This window comes from Neomonachus schauinslandi, chromosome 3, assembly GCF_002201575.2.
Source record: "Neomonachus schauinslandi chromosome 3, ASM220157v2, whole genome shotgun sequence".
Taxonomy (NCBI): domain Eukaryota; kingdom Metazoa; phylum Chordata; class Mammalia; order Carnivora; family Phocidae; genus Neomonachus; species Neomonachus schauinslandi.
The window spans coordinates 159,705,056-159,723,437 of NC_058405.1; the positions used below are offsets into that span (position 1 = coordinate 159,705,056).

The window sequence follows — 18,382 nt, forward strand, 5'->3', positions numbered from 1 at the left end:
TCATATGGTTTCACTTATATGTGGAACATAAGGAAGAGCATGGAGGACATTAGGAAAAGGAAGGGAAAAATGAAGGGGGGAAATCAGAGGGGGAGATGAATCATGAGAGACTGAAACTGAGGGTTTCAGAGGGGAGGGAGGTGGGGGGATGGGTTAGCTCGGTGATGGTATTAAGGAGGGCACGTATTACATGGAGCACCGGTGTTATATGCAAACAATGAATCATGGAACACTACGTCAAAAACTAATGATGTAATGTATGGTGACTAACATAACATAATAAAAAAAAAAGAATGAGTAACAAAAGGATTAAAAGTAGTCAATTGAAAAAAAAAGCATTTGAACAAAATTATAATCAGATAGTAGATGCTATTGTACAGTGCATGAAATTTTAGCCAAATTTTTAAAAAAGAAATTTTCAGGATAAGAAAAATTTAAGATACCTAAACAGAACTGTAGATATCTTATTTCCTGATTTTAAGAAACAAAGAGGAATATTTTTTTAAAGATTTATTTATTTATTTATTTATTTGAGAGAGTGGGGGGAGGGTCAGAGGGTGAGACTCTCCAACAGACTCCCCGCTGAGCTGGGAGCCCAAGGTGGGGCTCAATCCCACAACCCATGAGATCACGACCTGAGCCGAAACCAAGAGTCAGATGCTCAACCGACTGAGCCACCCAGATGCCCCAGAAAGGAACAATTTTTTTTAAAGCATTTTATTTGTCCTGAGTTTTAGCCTCAAGGACAAAGGGTTGTAGACAGATGCTAAGGGTGCTGTTGATGGCCATTTGTGGTGGCCACTTTGTGATCCCAGGGTCCTCTGGAAGAAAAGGAACTGGGGGAGAAAAGAGGAACTGCCATATACTTTCCCACCTAAATTCATCCTTTGTAAGCTAAGAGGTTTGTGTAGCTCTTCTCTGAGGATTGCTTTGATACTGTGATTTATATAAGAATTATATATTTGGTCCTGATTCTGGCTCAGAGCTCTTAAAACCCTTGGAATTTCCTAAGTGAGGAAAGTGACAAAGATGCCTTTTTTTATGTTAATGAGGTGATTTCTGGAATGCACCTAAGGTTAAGGGCAGGTTGCCAGGAGAACCAACCATGTAATTAGACTGTTGGAATTTTCAGTCCACCCCCTACCCCCACCTCCACCTCCAGGGAACAGAGCAGGGGTTGAAGGTTGAATCAATCCCCATTGACTAATGACTTAATCACCTGTACTTACGTAATGAAGCCTCCAGAAAAGCCCCAAAGGACTGGGTTTGTTAGAATTTCTGGTTTGGTGACCTTGTGGAAATCTAGGGGAGAGTGGAGGGGGCATGGAAGCTCCGCACTCCTTCCCACATGCCTTGCCATCTTTATTTCTTCCATCTGGCTGTTCCTGAGTAATATCCTTTTATAATAAACTGGTAATCTAGCAAGTAAAATGTTTCTCTGAGTCTGTGGGCTGTAGCAAATTAATCACACCCAAGGAGGAGGTCTAGGGAGCCTCTGATTTATAGACAGTTGGTCAGAAGTACAGGTAACAGCCTGGGCTTGTGACTGGCGTCTGACATGGGGGGGAGGGGGCAGCAGTCCCGGGAGACCGAGCCCTTACCCTATGGGATCTGATGCTATGTCCGGATAGTGTCAGAATTGAGATGAATTACAGACATCCCCTAGTACCCCCACACCCATGTTGGAAATTCTCAGAACACACAAAAGAATTGCCTTCTAAGAACTTTTACCAAGTTGAAATCTCCTGCCACCTGACCAGTGAGTGAGTGGCACAGTTGGGTGAGCAGTTTTCAGCTCCCACAGTAAGCAGAGGCCTCCAGGTAATGGGGTGCACACCTTTAGCAGAGCCTGCAGCCATGGGGAATGGAGAAGATCATATAGGAGACACACTCCGTTCACATCCCGGCTGTAGAACAGATTCAGCTCTCGCAGCACAAGCCTCAGGATCTGGGAGAGACCTGGAAAAGGGAGAGGGCAGAGGTGGAGTGGCCGGTGGAGGTGAAGAAAGGCAGGGGTGAGTGTGAAAGACAACTCAGACTCCTGGGATGGGTCACAGGGGCTCCTGAGGAATGAGATGACGCTGGATTTAAGGCCAAAAGCTCTGGTTCTATCACTGTGTGAACTTCAGAAAGTCATCCAACTCTCTGAAACCCAGTTTCCTTGTGGCAAAATAATATGCTAGCTTTCCCATAGGGTTGTGGCTAAATTTAGATGAAATAATAGATCATTTATAGATGTCAGATTTTATGAGAGCAATATTCTTTCCCTTCCCCCACCTTATCGGCCTTTGGTTTATTCCAAAATTATCTCGTTGTTTTCTGGATCCTCCTTCTCTAATTCAAACATAGTCATTTGTCTTCACACTTTCTGAAAGTTTTTATTGGAAGTGTTATTGAAAAACTCTAATGGCCAGGGCACCTGGGTGGCTCAATGGGTTAAGCGTTGGACTCTTGGTTTCGGCTCAGGTCATGATCTCAGGGTCATGGATTTGAGCCTTGAGTTGGGCTCTGCCCTCAGCAAGGAGTCTGCTTGAGATGCTCTCTCCCTCTTCCTCTCCCTCTGCCCTTCCCCCTGCTTGTGCCTTCTTTCTCAAATAAATAATAAATAATCTTAAAAAGAAAAACAAAAAAAACCTGACTCTACCTGCCAATAGGTGTTTAATACAAATCTCAGGATTCCACTGATTAAAGAAACTGAACAGATTTTAATGAATGCTGGATTTTTTTACATGTTTTCATAGGCATTCTATTTGTTGTAGTGATATTTTGAATGTGAACAAGTTGTGAAGTTCTAAGTTTAAATAAAACATTGTGGGATAAGAGGAAAAAGGAGGTTCTGAACCCACTGTGCCGATTTCTTTCCTTCCTGCCTTGAAAACTGCTTAGAATCATCACTAATAGAGGTAATAGGACACTCTGAAGTGTCCAACAAGTTCCTTAAAAGAATCACAATAAATCTATCAGAACCCCTGCCCCTAAATTTGATCTCATATCTACAGTGATGTTATAAGGCCTTTCTGATCCAGAAAGGAGTCCAGGCACCACATACCATTCTCCGGATTGGTTGCCGTAGAGGGTTTCATGTTCTCCTTGTCCAGTGGATCTGCTCCTTTGTCTGACTGTATCCTTCCTGCCCAAGCTTTCGGACGGAATTCAGCCCTGGGAGCAGACTGTAAACAGCACACAGCTCACTCCGGTCACGCTGGCCCTGAAGCTCTCACGCACTGGAATGTGTTTTCAACAGCATTTATTTGAGCAAGTCGAGCACCGTGCTACACCCAGGGACCCATATCAAACAAAACACTTGCCCTGTAGAGCTCTGTAGAGCTCACTCTCTAAACACTCACTGTAGAGCTCACTCTCTAAATTAACCAGCCCTATGAGAGAGCATTACTATTTCAGGGAACACTCCTCCCACTCTCTCTCTCTCTCTTTTTTTTTTAAACAAGTGACAAACAAATATTTATTTCTCACCCAGTTAATTTTACCATCCTTCAGAGCTCAGAAGAGCCTTCCCTGGCCTGACGCCACTCAGGTGCCGTGTTCCCTCTCATTGTACCTACAGTTCTTCGTGGCACCAATCACAATGGCAAGAGGCATGGTTACATCTGAGGCATACTCTTAAAGGTTATTTTCTATGTGGCTTTGGGAAGGATTAGTTTCAAGAAACAGAAACCCAAAGTAATAGTGGTTAAACAGGGTAGAAGTTTATATCTTGCTTATGTAAAAGTGTAGAGGCAGAGACAGTTCAGGGTTGGTAGGGCAGCCTTGCTCCATGAAGTGCTCAGAGAATGGGCTCCTTCCAGCTCGCTGCTCTGCCTCCCTCGGGTATGGTGTGGTTCCCATCTTCCCGCTCCAAAATGGTGGCTGGAGCTCCGGCCATCACTTCTACTTCTCAGCCAGCAAAATGAGGGTTAAGAAAATGAGGGCAAAGGGAACATGCTCACTGCTCTTTGTGGAAGTTTCACAGAAGTTGCCTTATACGATGAAAAATCACCTTATACCCTGGTATAACTTAAAAACACCTCACTGGACTTTCATGTTCTTAAAAAAAAAACTCCAAACACCCTTATAATTAATTATCAGAGCCTAGAACCCAACTTTTCTTTACCTAAAAACACAAAGTATTTTGGCATTATTTCAACATACGTTGAATTTTCTGAAATGCTACTACCATAATTGAGAAATGAATTTACTTTGTTTTGCTTGGACTATATCAAGTTGTTCACCGTTTCAGAAAATCATGTCAATAATGGTAAAGCTGCTTTGCTTGATACACCTCTCACTGGCTTTTCCCCCTTGCCTTGTCTTAATATCCCACTCAGCTACTGGTGTTTCCTGGGATCACTTTCTGAACAAATCATCCCATTAGAATCCTAAAAACATAGCATTTAGGGTATCACTATAACACACCACTATCAAGCTGTATCTGCGTCCCTGGCTGGATTTTTTAATAAGTGCAAACATGTTGTTTCATTATATCTTTTGGTGTAGTGGTATTTCATATTTACATATTGAAATATACAATGTCTTATTGACAACATTTATTTAACATCTTATTACTAGGGCATGATACAGATAGATTTCCTTTTTTTGAAGTTGTGTGTAAGGAAGTGTCTTATTTTGGGTTTCCCTAGAATCAGAGCAAGGATTCTAGTGGGATGATTTGTTTGCAAAGTGATCCTGGGAAACACCAGTAGCAGAGTGGGATATTGAGACAAGGCCGGGGAAAAAGCCAGTGACAGGTGTATCAAGCAAGTAACCACTCTGGGCATTATGGAGCTTGAGCCCTTGGGGGAATAAGGTACAAGAAAGTGGGGGTATTTATACACCAGTGCTGCTGGTCATCAGTTGAGGGCTTTTGCCAGAGAACATTACTTCTAGTCCTTCCGGCCTCCCACATGCATGCTCTCAGGTAGTGAGTGCAGGGGCTGGCTGTTCGAATTTGGCCTGGGTTGCACCAAAACTGTAAGGACCAACGGTCTATGGGTAGGGCACCAACAACATTTGTTATCCAAGTAGGATAATAAAGGATAAATCGGGATTTTTTTTAAAAAGGAGTATTGCAAATTAGTTGTTAGAGACTGGGATATTGCATCTGATACGGTTGAGAACCCCTGCCTAGGATTTAGACAGATTGTGGGGTTGAACCAGGGAGGCTATCTCGAAAAAGACAGATCATTATTGTGTTGTCTCTAAATTCCCAGTGAGAAAGAAAGCTGTTGGAGAATTTTAAACAACTCTCCCATACACATTCTTTCCCAGTCACACTGAAGTATTCTAGTTTGCTAGACTCTTCCAAAACCTGACATCACATGCTTTTGCCATGCCCACCACCACCTGCCCTGCCCAGCCTCAACTGAGTTAGGTTAAACCCTTCCATTTTCCTGTGTTCTAGTTTTTGAGCCTCTGTTGAATCATTTAGCACAACATTTGCATGTATGACTCACCTTCCTCCCAAGAGGGGAGCATGGAGGGTAGGGAATTGAAAAGGGAGGTGGAGTGTCTTCCAGATAGACAAAAGTCAGAGCAAACAGATGGGTCTGACACCAAGCCATCATATTCAAGAAGCTGCTGGAAATGTTACCCAAAGGGCGGTTCACAAATTACGTCCTTGGAGAGGAAGTACAGATTAAACGAGCCAACTACTATCTGTGCATCGTAAGTAAGGTAGACCACATTTCTTCCATATTAATGCCCAAATGCCAGTGTGCCAAACTAGGCCTGTCCATGCTGCAGCCGGGGACACCAGACTGCGCATTCCTGAGATGACCTGATTTGTGAGGGAGATTTACAGATAGACTGTGATTTCTATAGTGAGTTTTAATTATTAACATAGCTTCCAATAAATCTACTGCTAACTCTAGGGCTGCAGATAACGAATTCATATATTCTCAAAAGCTCATGTTGACTAAAACTCCTCACCCATGGAGGCATAAACAGTGATTTTCATCTCCACAACTTAGGTGAATTCTAAACATGGTGGTCACCATCAGGTTCCTGTGACAAATTGCTGTGGACTGAATTGTGTTCCCCCAAATTCAGATGTTGGAGCCCCAACCCCACTGTGCTGGTATTTGGAGGTGGGACCTTTGGGAGATATTAGGCTGAGATGAGGCCATGAGGGTGGGGTCCCCATGATGGCATTAATGCCCTTGTAAGAAGAGACACCAGAGAGCTTGCTCTCCGTGAATCTCCCTGCCAGGTGAGGACACGGCGAGGAGCCTCTCTTCAAGCTGCGAAGAAGGACCACACCAGAACCCACCCATGCTCATACCCTAATCTCAGGCTTCCAGCTTTCAGAACTGAAAGAAAAAAAAAATCTGTTGTTTAAGCCATGGAGTCCCTGGTATTAGCCCAAGGTAAGACAAAAAAATCATAGAAGGAAACCTCAGAAAATGGTTTTCCCTCTCTCCAGATGTCTATGAAAACTATGGCAATGCTTCAGTTCACAACCCGCTTCACAATTCTCTTACGCATTAACCCGCTCAGTGTCCGGCTTCTGTGTGGGTCATGTCTGCAGAGGGTCTGGAAGGTGGACCTCGCGCTTTCTGTTTCACGCAGAAGCCTCGGCACCTGTAGCAGGGTCTGGGCTGTATTTCCAGTGGTTGAGAAAGGGAGGGAAAATGGGAGGCCAAAATATGGAAGTAAAAGGCCGATACTTGCCCAGGGAGAGCGGCTGGGACGTCAATCCTGAGGTGGGAGCCGCTGACTCCAGAGGCCTGTGCCCTTCCTCTTTTCCTCAGCCTGGTTACATTGACTTCAACCTCCTTCCCTATCAAACTTTGAAAAACTTTCGTTTTTCAGACGTGGAATCTGACATCCAAAGGGGTATTCGGTAGAGTTAACAAGTAGTAAAATCCAGTTTTCCTCTTTTGTTTCCAGGACTAGACCTGAAAAATATGAGTGTCTGGCAAAGGACTAGAATCCCTCTTCCCTGCCTTTTCATGACTTCTGGACCAAGTTTGTCAGTTAGAACTTACCTATTTCTGCTGTCATGAGGACGAGAATTCATGATTGAGGCTGCAAGTAAGTCGATACCCAACAATATGCAATTCTGGACTAATTAAATAACAGAGGAAGGATCACCAGGTCTTATTAACTGAGAAGCTGCATTAGTGTTATGGACTTATAAAGAATTTGTCCTAAATATTACTTTAAAAATCAGTATTTCCATGAACTTGTTAAAATATAGTGATAACTATTAATCATTCCCCCTACCCCTATTAAGCTCTTCTTTCAAAAAAAAAAAAAAAAAATGCTTCCTACTAAACAAAGCCTGAAAAAGCACTTGAAAACTTAATGATAAGTAACAGCCCGTACAAAAACGGCCCAGCTTCCTGTGGGTCAAAATGCTGTTGACTAGGGCTAGAACAAATGGTCAGTTTTACTGTCTGCATGACAACTCATTATTCCATACTTAAACAGTTTCCCAAAGCAAAACCTGCTCTTCCAAAATCACAGAATTCTCCATATGATTTGGGTTACAATGAAACTAAACCATTTGAATTACCCAGGTTTTTATTTGTAGCTATTAAAAATTGACAGAAGCACGGACATTTATACATCTCTTCTGGTAACTGAGGATCATTTGACAGAGTCTCTTACCTGCAAGACCGCAAACATGCAATATTGCTCCTATCCAGAGAAAAGCTTTGGTAGAAAATACTAGTGGGCTATTAGCTGCCAAAGTCACCTCACTGTTCTAGACAAAATCTCTGCACATCCTCTTTGATTTAATCCACAGAAGCCTAACCCAGCCTAACCACTAAGTTACTCATAAGCTTCCCCTGTCACAAATCTTAAGTATTCCTTACACTGGGAGGTCTAATTTATATCATTTTCAACCTTCACTGTGGTATTTTCTCTCAAAATGCCACCACATAGTTAACACCAAAAAAATTATTTTTGTTGACCATTCCGTAACAGACACCCCCCAACAGACAATAGCATTTTTAATGAAAGGAAAAACTTTGGAGATACCAGAGAGTAAGCTGACCTATTAACCTTATTGTCTCACGTTATGAGGAGAATATGATGGAAGACCCTTCAGCCAATAATGAGGCCTGTAAAAAGTTCCTTCTGGAAGGTTCGCTACCAAGTGACTGTCCTCAACTTAATAGTTACCCATTATCTCAGATTGGAGTTACTTCCTTATTTGAAAATTTTATATTGCAGCAAAGCACATTAAGTGCTAAAGTCGGTGGGAAGCACACTGGGAAGTAGATAACCCAGAATAAAACTAAAGGGTTCTGCTCACAGCAGGGCAGATCGGAATAAAGACCAAATGACTATTGTTAGAGGTTTATCAGCCCCTTTACTCGAAATTAAACAGGTGGCTTTCATTTGCCTTCCACTGTTGATGAAAATGCAAGTTGGGAATGTGATACATCTGTGACCGTTTTGAGCACACCGTATTTTACCATAAACACCTAATGTTATTAAGTTTTCAACTCATTTTTTACCTTACAATCTTTAAAAAAAAAAAAAAAAGATCTGCGAGAGAATGCATACATGAGTGTGAGAGGGAGAGGGACAGGGAGTCTCAAAAGACTCCCTCCTGAGACACAGGGCTGGATCTCACAACCCTGAGATCATGACCTGAGCCAAAAATCAAGAGTTGGATGCCCAACCAACTGAGCCACCCGGGCGCCCCCACCTTACGATCTTTTAGTGCATAACCCAGGTATGAAGTGCCATCTCTGGCAGCAGTAGTAGGAAAGAGCCCTGGAATTAGAGTTAGGGAAGTTCTAGGTTAGAGTCTCAGCTCTAACAGTGAGCAAATCCCAGCCACTCCTTGTCTACAAAATCGGTGGGGCTAATACCTGCCTCACAGCGCTGCTATGAGCATTCACCGCACATGTGAAAGATCTGTAACCTACGGCAGGAGTGCTAGGTATTTCTATTTATAGACAGTGGCCTGGAGATTTAGATTTAGAATTTGAAAATTTATGGTTTTACTATGCTATCTGAAAGGTGTATCTGAAAGGTACAGTATCAAGAGCCTAAAGTAACTGGAAAGTTCCATTCAAAACTCCAATAAAAAGATGAGTTAAAACATGTTTTTCTTAGAACTGAGACAGTCTACCATCATTTGAGAACTTCTCAGTGGGTCTCAAGTCTTTGTTCATTTCTAGAACTACCCCTGTATCTCTCTTAAGGGATCAGACATTCGGTAAATTTGCCAAATGTTGAATCTGTGTTTATCCTAAAATCAAAACAATCTCTAATGGAAATGCAGGGTGTTTAACATAAACTAATCAAGTGTTGGCTCCTTTCCAATAATGGGCAGCCACCTTCTGGTAGAGAGCAGTGGTGACATGGAAAGGCTTCTTGAGAAGACATTACAACTGGGAGGTAGCTAATTAATGCATAGTAGTTCCAAGGAGAATTTTGAATTCTCTCTCTTCCCTTCCCTGAATCTGTTCAGGAGGAAAAAAAAAAAAAAAACAGTGACTATCAAAATATGCCTTTTATTCAAAGAAATAATAGATTTAAGACCCCTGTCCTAGGGATAGTAGAATCAGAAAGTCAATTTTTTTTGTCAGCGAAGGTGCTATAATTATGAATTTATGTTTATTTTAAAGACAGAGATCTCTAAAACCCCAGAGGGACCTCTGAGGCCAATACAAAAAGGCATGAATTACAATTCGGGCAAAAAAATAAATAAAATAAATAAAACACCCAAGCCTGGGTTTCTTTTAAATTTTTAAGCTGCCCGAGTCATTTCTTACACAATCATAAAACAACCTCATAGAGATGAATGTCTTTTATTATGAAAACTGCTGTTACATTACAGCCAACATTCCGAAACAGTATTTTAATAAACATGTCTTGATTATAAAGTAGAGCAGAAACCATGATCCTTTTTTAAAATTGATCAACACCTGCCGATGTTAACATAAATCTGGAGGATACTCCATATGCTCACCATGGTGTGTAGGAGATGAGATGAGAAAGAGCACCTATGTTATTCAAAACAGCTACTAGTGTTACTTGTACAGTGTAAACCAACCATTTACAACAGGACATTAAAAAAAAAAAGGTGAAAGGCAAAACACTAAAATGTTGAAGTGTTACAATACTTTTGAGATGGGAAAAGCCAAAGCTTGTTTCCTTTTTCTTCCCCTCTGTGAGTTCAGTGCGAGGTACAGGGAAGAACCAGAACACTAGGTCAAGGATGGATGTAGTTCCTTGCTTCGGTATTTCCCAGAATTTAGTCCTGCTCCAAAACACAGCCCACATGCAAAAGCTCTTCGGGCTCTCATTCACAGGCCTCGCAATACAGCATTTGCACACGGACGAGTGAGGTTCCATAGCAGCTCAGAGTCAGTGTTTGAATTCCAGTGTATTCACTCCATAGCACTGAAAGGAATCCACGAACAAAACTCCTATGTTCTTTCTAGTCAGGAGGCAGAAGACTCCTATTTATATGTGTTCCATGTTTGGGGTCGGGGTGCGGTAGTCACTGCATAGAACCTCTCCCATCATGAATACCCTGGTGGAAAAGCTTAGAAAAAGTTAAAACTGCAGTTTTAGAAGGTCCTCTTTCCCCTCCCTCAGCAAAGAAGCATGATGCACACGTGACTGCAAGGAATTCAGGAAGGCATAGTGTGGCTACTGTAGTTTCAAGTACAATCTGCTCCTTGCAAAGGGGTCTGGGGTAACTGCAGGCAAACCTGAAACTCAAAAAAATTATTAACTTCTTTAATGTAAGAAGCTGTACTGAGAATTCTTCTTACAACTTCACGTAGCTGGCATACTCCTTACTGTAGGAGGGGATGTCCTTTTTCCAAACAGTAAATTATGATATTTGGGGGACTTAACTGGTTTAATTGAATTTGATCTCCTTTTCAACCCTCCCTTTAAATCATAGTCTTTTTTTTTTTTTCCTGGGCTCAGGGCTATCATCATTAGTAAGGCTCCGAAATAACCACCAAAATAACACAACATCCTAATTTCAACACCATTCTTTTTTGCCACTATAGGAAGACGCCAGATGGTGCTAAAGCATCCTACAGATAATCCAGTTGTCAAGCTGTTGTGCATCCTAGTTAAGCTTCTCACGCTGGATCTGGTAGTAACATGCCTGAAAAAGAGTTCAAAACAATTTAAAATTTACTTGTAAAGAAGCCACATAAACATAGCAGTGCACAGGAGACCAAAGAAAGGAAATGTCTGATAAATACTGTTAGGGCCAACAAAATGAGTTAGTTGCTTTATTTTTCCCTGTTCACTTCCAGTCCCCCATCCAATGTCTACTTTGCATACTTGTAAATTAGTAGAGAGAAAATTTTGCACACCTTCTACTAATTCTAAAATAAAGAAACTTTTTACAAGCTGTTTAATATTCTTCACTAAGTAGAAACACCATAATTGGCTAAGCCACTACTGAGTGGACATTTAGAATATGCTGAGCATTATAAGGTATACAAACAACTGTAACTGGAATCATCTAGTATGTTTAAGAAACTACAAATTAAGAGTAAGCATCATTCCAGACCCAGTGAGTCAGAATTTCCAGGAATGAATTTTTAAGAAGCATTCCTAGGTGATTCTGGAAGTATCCAGGTTTGGAAGTTACTCACACTACAAAGAACACCTCAGCCAAACCATGTATGTTTTTCATTCTTCAATTCCTCAGGATAAATCTCCAGGAGTAGGATTACTCAAACCCCAAGAACATTTTCGATGTTGTTGATATCGACGTTAACAACAACAGTTTTCTAAAAGGGTGACTGCTATTTAATGCATTATCAGCAATATGGGCATAATTCTGATTTCACTATACCCCCACCAGCACTGGTTATAATTCTAAAAGGTCCTTGCTGATTTAGTAGGCTCAAAATGGCATCTTGCTTAAATCTGCAGTACTGTAATTTTCAGTGAGGTTGAGCATTTCCCTACATATAAATGTATCACTTGTTTCTCCCCTGCTGATATGTTGAGAGATACTCTTCATATAACATAAATACTAAAAATGTAAGTCATTGTTGGCCAATATTTCCCCCAGTTTCTCCACCTTTTTCAGCCCTTTTATTTATTTTTAAAGATTTTACTTATTTGACAGAGAGAGAGACAGAGAGAGGGAACACAAGCAGGGGGAGTGGGAGAGGGGGAAGCAGGCTTCCAGGGGAGCAGGGAGCCTGATGCGGGGCTCAATCCCAGGACCCTGGGATCATGACCTGAGCAGATGCTTAACGACTGAGCACCCAGGTGCCCCTCCACCTTTTTCAGCCCTTTTAATGGAGAATGTTAATGGTATTTCAGTTGAAAAGTTCAAACAACTAACCCAAGCTCTAAACCTGACATTAAATTCTAGGTTTTTTCTCATTTTAATTTGCCTGTCTATTCCTTCTGTTAGGGGTAATGTCCATTCTTGTGACAATAACATACTATCTTAATTACTGTAATTTTATAATATTTTACTAACTGGCAGAGTGCATCTATTCTCCCTTTTTTTTTCCAGAAGTGTTTATGCCATTTTCTATTTGTTGTTCTTCCAATATACTTCAGAATTATTCTAAGACTCTAAGAAAAATCAAGGTGGGGAACTAAAATGACTTCCAACAATCCCTAGAGAGTACTCAGATTACAGAACCTTATTTGTAACATACTGGTTTACAGTAAATTCATGGGGAAAAGAGAAGATGCAATTCATATTCATTATATACACACTGCCTTCTCTGTTTTACCCTCATTTCCATTAAATAGCTCTGGTGATGGATACTTTTTTGGATACTACAAATCCTTACTGTTTCTTTTCTAGAGTTACATTTATATAGTCTACCTTTATAAGCATTTCTACTGATTTGAATGATCAATTTATAGGGAAGATTGGGTAATTTGCTTTAGTATTTTGAAGAATAAGTAACTGATTCTACTTTAATATATTTTAAAATATGAACAACATGTGCTCTAAAGGCATTTAATGTTTTCATTAAACGTCTGTATAAAGAAGACAGTGTTAATCACAGATTTATAATATGGTAAATTAAGGACAGATTTTAAGATAAAAGAAAATTAAATACTATCTATACTTACCTTCAAGGTGGTGAACATTATACCCTGTTCCCCATGCTGAAGATATGGGTCCATTAGATCCTCAATGAGGTGTACCTCAGAGCCTAAATTCCTAATCCTGCCCCAATGAGAAAAAGATACTGAATTATATCTGTTTATATGTACATCCTCCTTCTGAATCTATGTAAGGGAAAATAAAGAACAGCTCACCACAGTGGAATGGGTAAAGAGAAATGGTTTTTTTTCTAGTGGGGGAGCACATTACTATCATCAATTCAGAAAAAGCACTTATTAAAATCATGAGTCCCTAATAATCAAGTCAGAAAAGGTTGGTCACCTGGCCCGTAGCACCACATATAAGAAAACAGGAAACAAGTCATCCATGGACCACAAAAAGTCTTCCTGAAGTGATGCCAGGACACTCTGAGAGATCTCTTCAAAAGTCTGTTGGATGACCTTAAGTTTGTCTGACGGGGTAAATGTTGTGCTGTTGTTATTTAAAAAAAAAAAATAATAATAATCCTGTAATTTTTCTTAATAGAACTGTTCAATATTAAATATTAACTGTTTGACAATATACCCTCCTGGGACTTATGTGTCTTAAGTTGGACACATCAGGCATAATGAGTTGCTGGAAGGGATAACTAGAGTAATCCCTTGGTTCTTTGAGAAAAGATGCCTCAGCTATCTATGGTTCACATGGAAGAATTCACTAAATCATAAGATTACCCCCTTTAACCATGTAGGACCTTATTCTCCTAATATATGCTCTTCTCTGAGTAAGTTTGGTTAATTTCCATTTGGCTACAGATGTGATTATGTAGATACATTTCTGGGTAGGCTCTCCACATCTTCTGAAAATACAACAGCCTTGTAGAGTAAAAGGTAAGCCAAATGTCTCAAGAGAGCCTTTTCTGATCTCCAGGCTGAGTGTGATACCTTCTAGGAGTGAAGGGGGCACTTAGAGCTTAGGTAAAGATAAGATCTCATTAATATCTTAATAGACTAGCTATTACTTTGATGTATGTGTTTTTTTAACAAATCAGTGATTACCTGATCTGCTGCAGACATTCTACAGCTGAGGCAAAACAAGCATCTTTTGTAGCTGGCAAAACCTGCAAAAAGAGAATTTATGAAGGTCAAAGAGGAAAGCTGTCTTCTGCAGTAACTGTAAAAAATAAATGATACTGATGGCAGGGTGTGGTTCTTCAGTGAGTAACTCATGCTTGGCTACTATTCTACCAAAGTAAAATGGAAATGTTTTGCTATTTCAAATACCCCACATTAAAGAAAAGCATATTTACTGAGGAAACTAAAATGTACTATAATTTACTATACCTTTTTACTCTCTCCAAGGACTGACAAGGTCGCTGGCCAAAATTTCCTACAATGGAATCCACACACTGTTAATACAAGTTGTTACTTGTGATAGATTAATCCCCATAAAAACAGTTGGTGGCTACATTGCCTTCCCTGTCCCATTTAAAATAACAGATAAGGTTTTAATAAACATTCCAGAAGTAATTTAAGAGTTTCTATCATGTTCCTAAGGGACCTATCAATGTATACTACAATTTCCCCATACATTACGGATATTACCAGGTTTAGCCAAAATCTTTCCTTCACTCAGTTTTACTGTATTTTTACTGTCAAATTATCCTACTGAAAAAATGTACTTTGATTAAGGATTGGTAATTTTTGATTACACATATTCGTAATTACTGGATGTTGGGGTGACCAGCTTTATCACAGCACTAGAAGAAAGCATAATGTGTTCCCTTGGAGTAACAAGAAACAATGCTCCACAACAAAGAGCACTTCTAAAACTTTTAAATTAGAAATTGGAGATGGGGAGGAAAGAAAAAGAAGAAAATGAAGAATGTCAAAGACTAAATGTAATTAATTTTTTCTGAAACTGTAAACATATGTATTTTGTTTTAAGGACGGCAAAATATGAAAAGGTAGCTAAAATGTACACACACACACACACACAAAATAAAACACACATTCAGAAGACATTCAGAAGAATAACCAAGTTTTACACTCCACTCCAAAAATTCTCAAAAATAAAGATTAAATATCACTATTTTGCTGAATAACAAATATGCAAATAAGTAAATAAACTGCAAATCATATATTCCATTAGATATTAAAGTACCAAATTCTTGATAATGCTGTTAGCATTTTAAATTAAAACCATTTGATTCTACTCCTAACTACTGTACTTACCTCTGTACCCCAAGGAAGCCCAGGAGAGCAATATCTGGCTGCTTATTCAGTCGTAGAACACATTCCCAGTAAATGTCTTCCTCGCGATCATTATCCAGGGCATAGAGCATGAACAGTGGTGGGTAGAGCCGAGGTAGTAGTACAGGAAGCAGTAACCCAGAACTTGTTACCACATAACTACAAAATATTGGAGAAGCAATCATATTAAAATTGCATACAGAATCTAGAGCTGAAAGTAAAGATGGGACATTCTGAATAAAGAAACAGTTATAACAGGGGCACCTGGGTGGCTCAGTCGGTTAAGGGTCTGACTCGATTTTGGCTCAGGTCAAGATCTCAGGGTGGTGAAATTCAGCCCCGAGTCAGGCTCTGTGCTCAGCTGGGAGTCAGCTTAAGATTCTCTCCCTCCCTCCCCCCCCCCTACATTCTTTCTCGCTCTCTTACAAAAAAAAAAAAAGGTAAAGAAACAGTTACAACATTATTCTACTTTTATATTTGGAGCTAACATGAGGAACTTACCTATGGCCCCAGAGTTTTATCTTGGACCAACTGTGAATACTTTTCATTAACTCAAAATCTAACTGAAAACCCAATTGGTTTCCATTTTGAAAATGATTCTCTGTGGTTATTCTAGATCAGCATGATGTTACTTCGCTCAGCAGCCTCTGCACCCAGTCATTTGAGACAGCACTTCCATGGGGTTTGGCTAATCCAACTTAATACAACCTTTTAAAAGGGACCTCAGAGATCACCCAGTCCAATCACATTGTCTTAAAAATAGGGAAACTGAGATCTAGAGAAAACTTTTCCTTGGGATTCTTTAGATAGGACCACCCACCCTCTTTCTTCACTATCTCTACCCAACGCCACGTACCCTGGCTCTGGCGATTCGGATCTGGAATCTGACTTCCCAGTACAAAAGGATTTCCTTTCCGTTGGGAGAGGAGCAGAGAGAGGAATTGTGCTGCCCTCTTCAGGAAGCTCAGGAAATAAGAATCTAAGGAATAACAGAAAATACAATTATACAATTTTATACCTCTAGAATGGTTAAAAAGAGTAAAGATACATTTCTATGCATTTCTCTTATTTCATCTATTTAAGGATCTATGAAATGAAACTTTATATCAACTAAATATTTTAGTTCCCTAGGATTCTTAACTGATGCTTTGTAATTACAGGATTAAATTAAGGGTGTAGCTAAATAATCTTCATGTGCTTTTTTTTTTTCCTGTCTGGTTATTAAAGAGTGAAAAATTCTTATCTACATGTTTTTCTTACTGACATATCTCATCTGAGGTCAATTTGTATTGACTCTTCAAGCAGAGACCATTATTCTCACAGCAAAAACAAATATTAATTGGAAACTACCTAAATATTCAACATTAAGAAAAAATGAAAATCTAATTAAAGTAAAATTTAAAAAAAAAATTTTTTTTTTTAATTCAAGTTGCTGGGGCACCTGGGTGGCTCAGTTGGTTAAGCAGCTGACTCTTGGTTTAGGCTCCAGGCATGATCTCAGGGTCGTGAGATGGAGCCCCCACCTTGGGCTCCACTCTAAGCGCGGAGTCGGCTTGTCCCTCTTCCTCCCCTGCTGCCACTCTCCCTGCTCTCTCTAATAAATAAAATCTTTAAAACAAAAATTCAAGTTGCTAAAAAATTTTTCCAATTGATCAAGCTAAATTATTGAGGATTTTCCCCCTAGGTTTTGAATTTGCTCTAGATTTTATCTCTGACCTCTTATATGCAAATAGTGGGCTCTACTATAAACAAGTTCATTGTCCTCTTTATTTTTAGACAGAAACCTTGACTCTTTAAAGGGAGTTTGCAATCTTCTCTATTTTTGTAGACTTATACCTTGCCCCTGCCTCTGCCCCTAATTTTATAGCTGGGAAAACTAAAAAAAAGTCAGAAAACTTATCTTCATTATACTCATCTAACTAATGTCAGAGCTGAAACACTTCCAGCCAGTGGTCTTTTAGTGGATTACACTGTCCCCTCAAAACTGAAGACATTTCCAAATGCATCTATCAATTCTGAAGCTAATAATATAAGGAAAAATCACTTTATGAAAAAATTCATAAATTTTTATATAATGACCTCATTATAGTATTTACTTGTTGGTTTAACCCCAGTAAAAGATCTTATTTCCTACCTAAAACTCTCTTTCCAAAGATGTTCTACTTGCTTGCTTTCTCACCTCTTTTAAAGTCTCTGCTCAGATATTACCTCATTAGTCAGGCCTCCTGGACCTTCTGTTTAAAATAGCACCCTCTTAACCTCCAGGCCCCATTCTTTGTCACATTTACCATCACCTGACACACTATATATTTTATTTAGTCTGTCCCGCTACAATGGAAGTCTATGAGAATACACACACTTCCTGATGATTAGTGATGTTAAGCTTTCTTTCAGGTGTCTGGCGGTCATCTCTATCTCTTCTTTGCGAAATTGTCTATTCTGGTCCTCTGTCCATTTTAAATCAGATTATTAGTATTTTTTTAGTGTTGAATATATAAGTTCTTTTTATATTTTGGATATTAACCAAATCATTATCAGATACATCATTTGCCAATACCTTCTCCTACTCAGTAGGTTGCCTTTTTGTTTTGTTGATGGTTTCCTTTGCTGTGTTTCTTGCATGAAGTAAAAACATGTTTTTTGTTATTTAATCTGTTTAAGAATCTGTGGCACAAAGATCATTTTCTTGATGAGTAATTTCATCAAGGAAGAGGAACCTTAATGATTCTTCACAAAGTTGTAATCTCTACACTCAGGATAAAGACACCCAAGCATTAGCATAAAGTATTATTCCACAGCTTGCAGACTTCAATGAGAAAGACCTCTTACCTCACCAGCTGGAAAATTCGCTTAAGGTAAGACTTAATCTCCTTCACAGCCTCCTGCAATAACCGGCGATTGGCTCCCACGCCCACATATGTCATTCTATAAACTGCAACCAGTGTCTCCACAAGCCTGCCCAGGGGGTGCAAAGGAGTGTCACAGGCCTGAACAGGAAGAGGATCACTGAAATCAGTCAATGACTAACAGCAGAAACAATCAACCAATAAATAATAAAACAATTTCATAAACGATAAACAATTTTCAAACTGGCAGGAGTCAACTTTTGGAT

At 39.7% G+C, this 18,382-nt stretch overlaps 2 protein-coding genes across 2 annotated transcripts in view; both read right to left on the reverse strand.

Moving 5' to 3' along the window:
* MPP4 (MAGUK p55 scaffold protein 4) overlaps positions 1-7,626 on the reverse strand; it is a 48,873-nt gene extending 41,247 nt beyond the window's left edge. Inside the window, exons 1-3 of the mRNA XM_021703011.1 lie at positions 7,609-7,626; positions 3,050-3,170; positions 1,838-1,959 (exon numbers count right to left, since the gene is read on the reverse strand). Coding sequence (XP_021558686.1) covers positions 1,838-1,959; positions 3,050-3,170; positions 7,609-7,626 — 261 coding nt within the window. The remainder of the gene's footprint in view (positions 1-1,837; positions 1,960-3,049; positions 3,171-7,608) is intronic.
* Positions 7,627-9,315: 1,689 nt separating this feature from the next.
* The window catches only part of ALS2 (alsin Rho guanine nucleotide exchange factor ALS2), a 75,205-nt gene continuing 66,138 nt past the window's right edge, over positions 9,316-18,382 (reverse strand). The window contains exons 27-34 of the mRNA XM_021702785.2: positions 18,100-18,257; positions 16,127-16,249; positions 15,253-15,429; positions 14,362-14,407; positions 14,077-14,138; positions 13,361-13,510; positions 13,045-13,141; positions 9,316-11,089 (exon numbers count right to left, since the gene is read on the reverse strand). Coding sequence (XP_021558460.1) covers positions 11,051-11,089; positions 13,045-13,141; positions 13,361-13,510; positions 14,077-14,138; positions 14,362-14,407; positions 15,253-15,429; positions 16,127-16,249; positions 18,100-18,257 — 852 coding nt within the window. The 3' untranslated portion in view covers positions 9,316-11,050. The remainder of the gene's footprint in view (positions 11,090-13,044; positions 13,142-13,360; positions 13,511-14,076; positions 14,139-14,361; positions 14,408-15,252; positions 15,430-16,126; positions 16,250-18,099; positions 18,258-18,382) is intronic.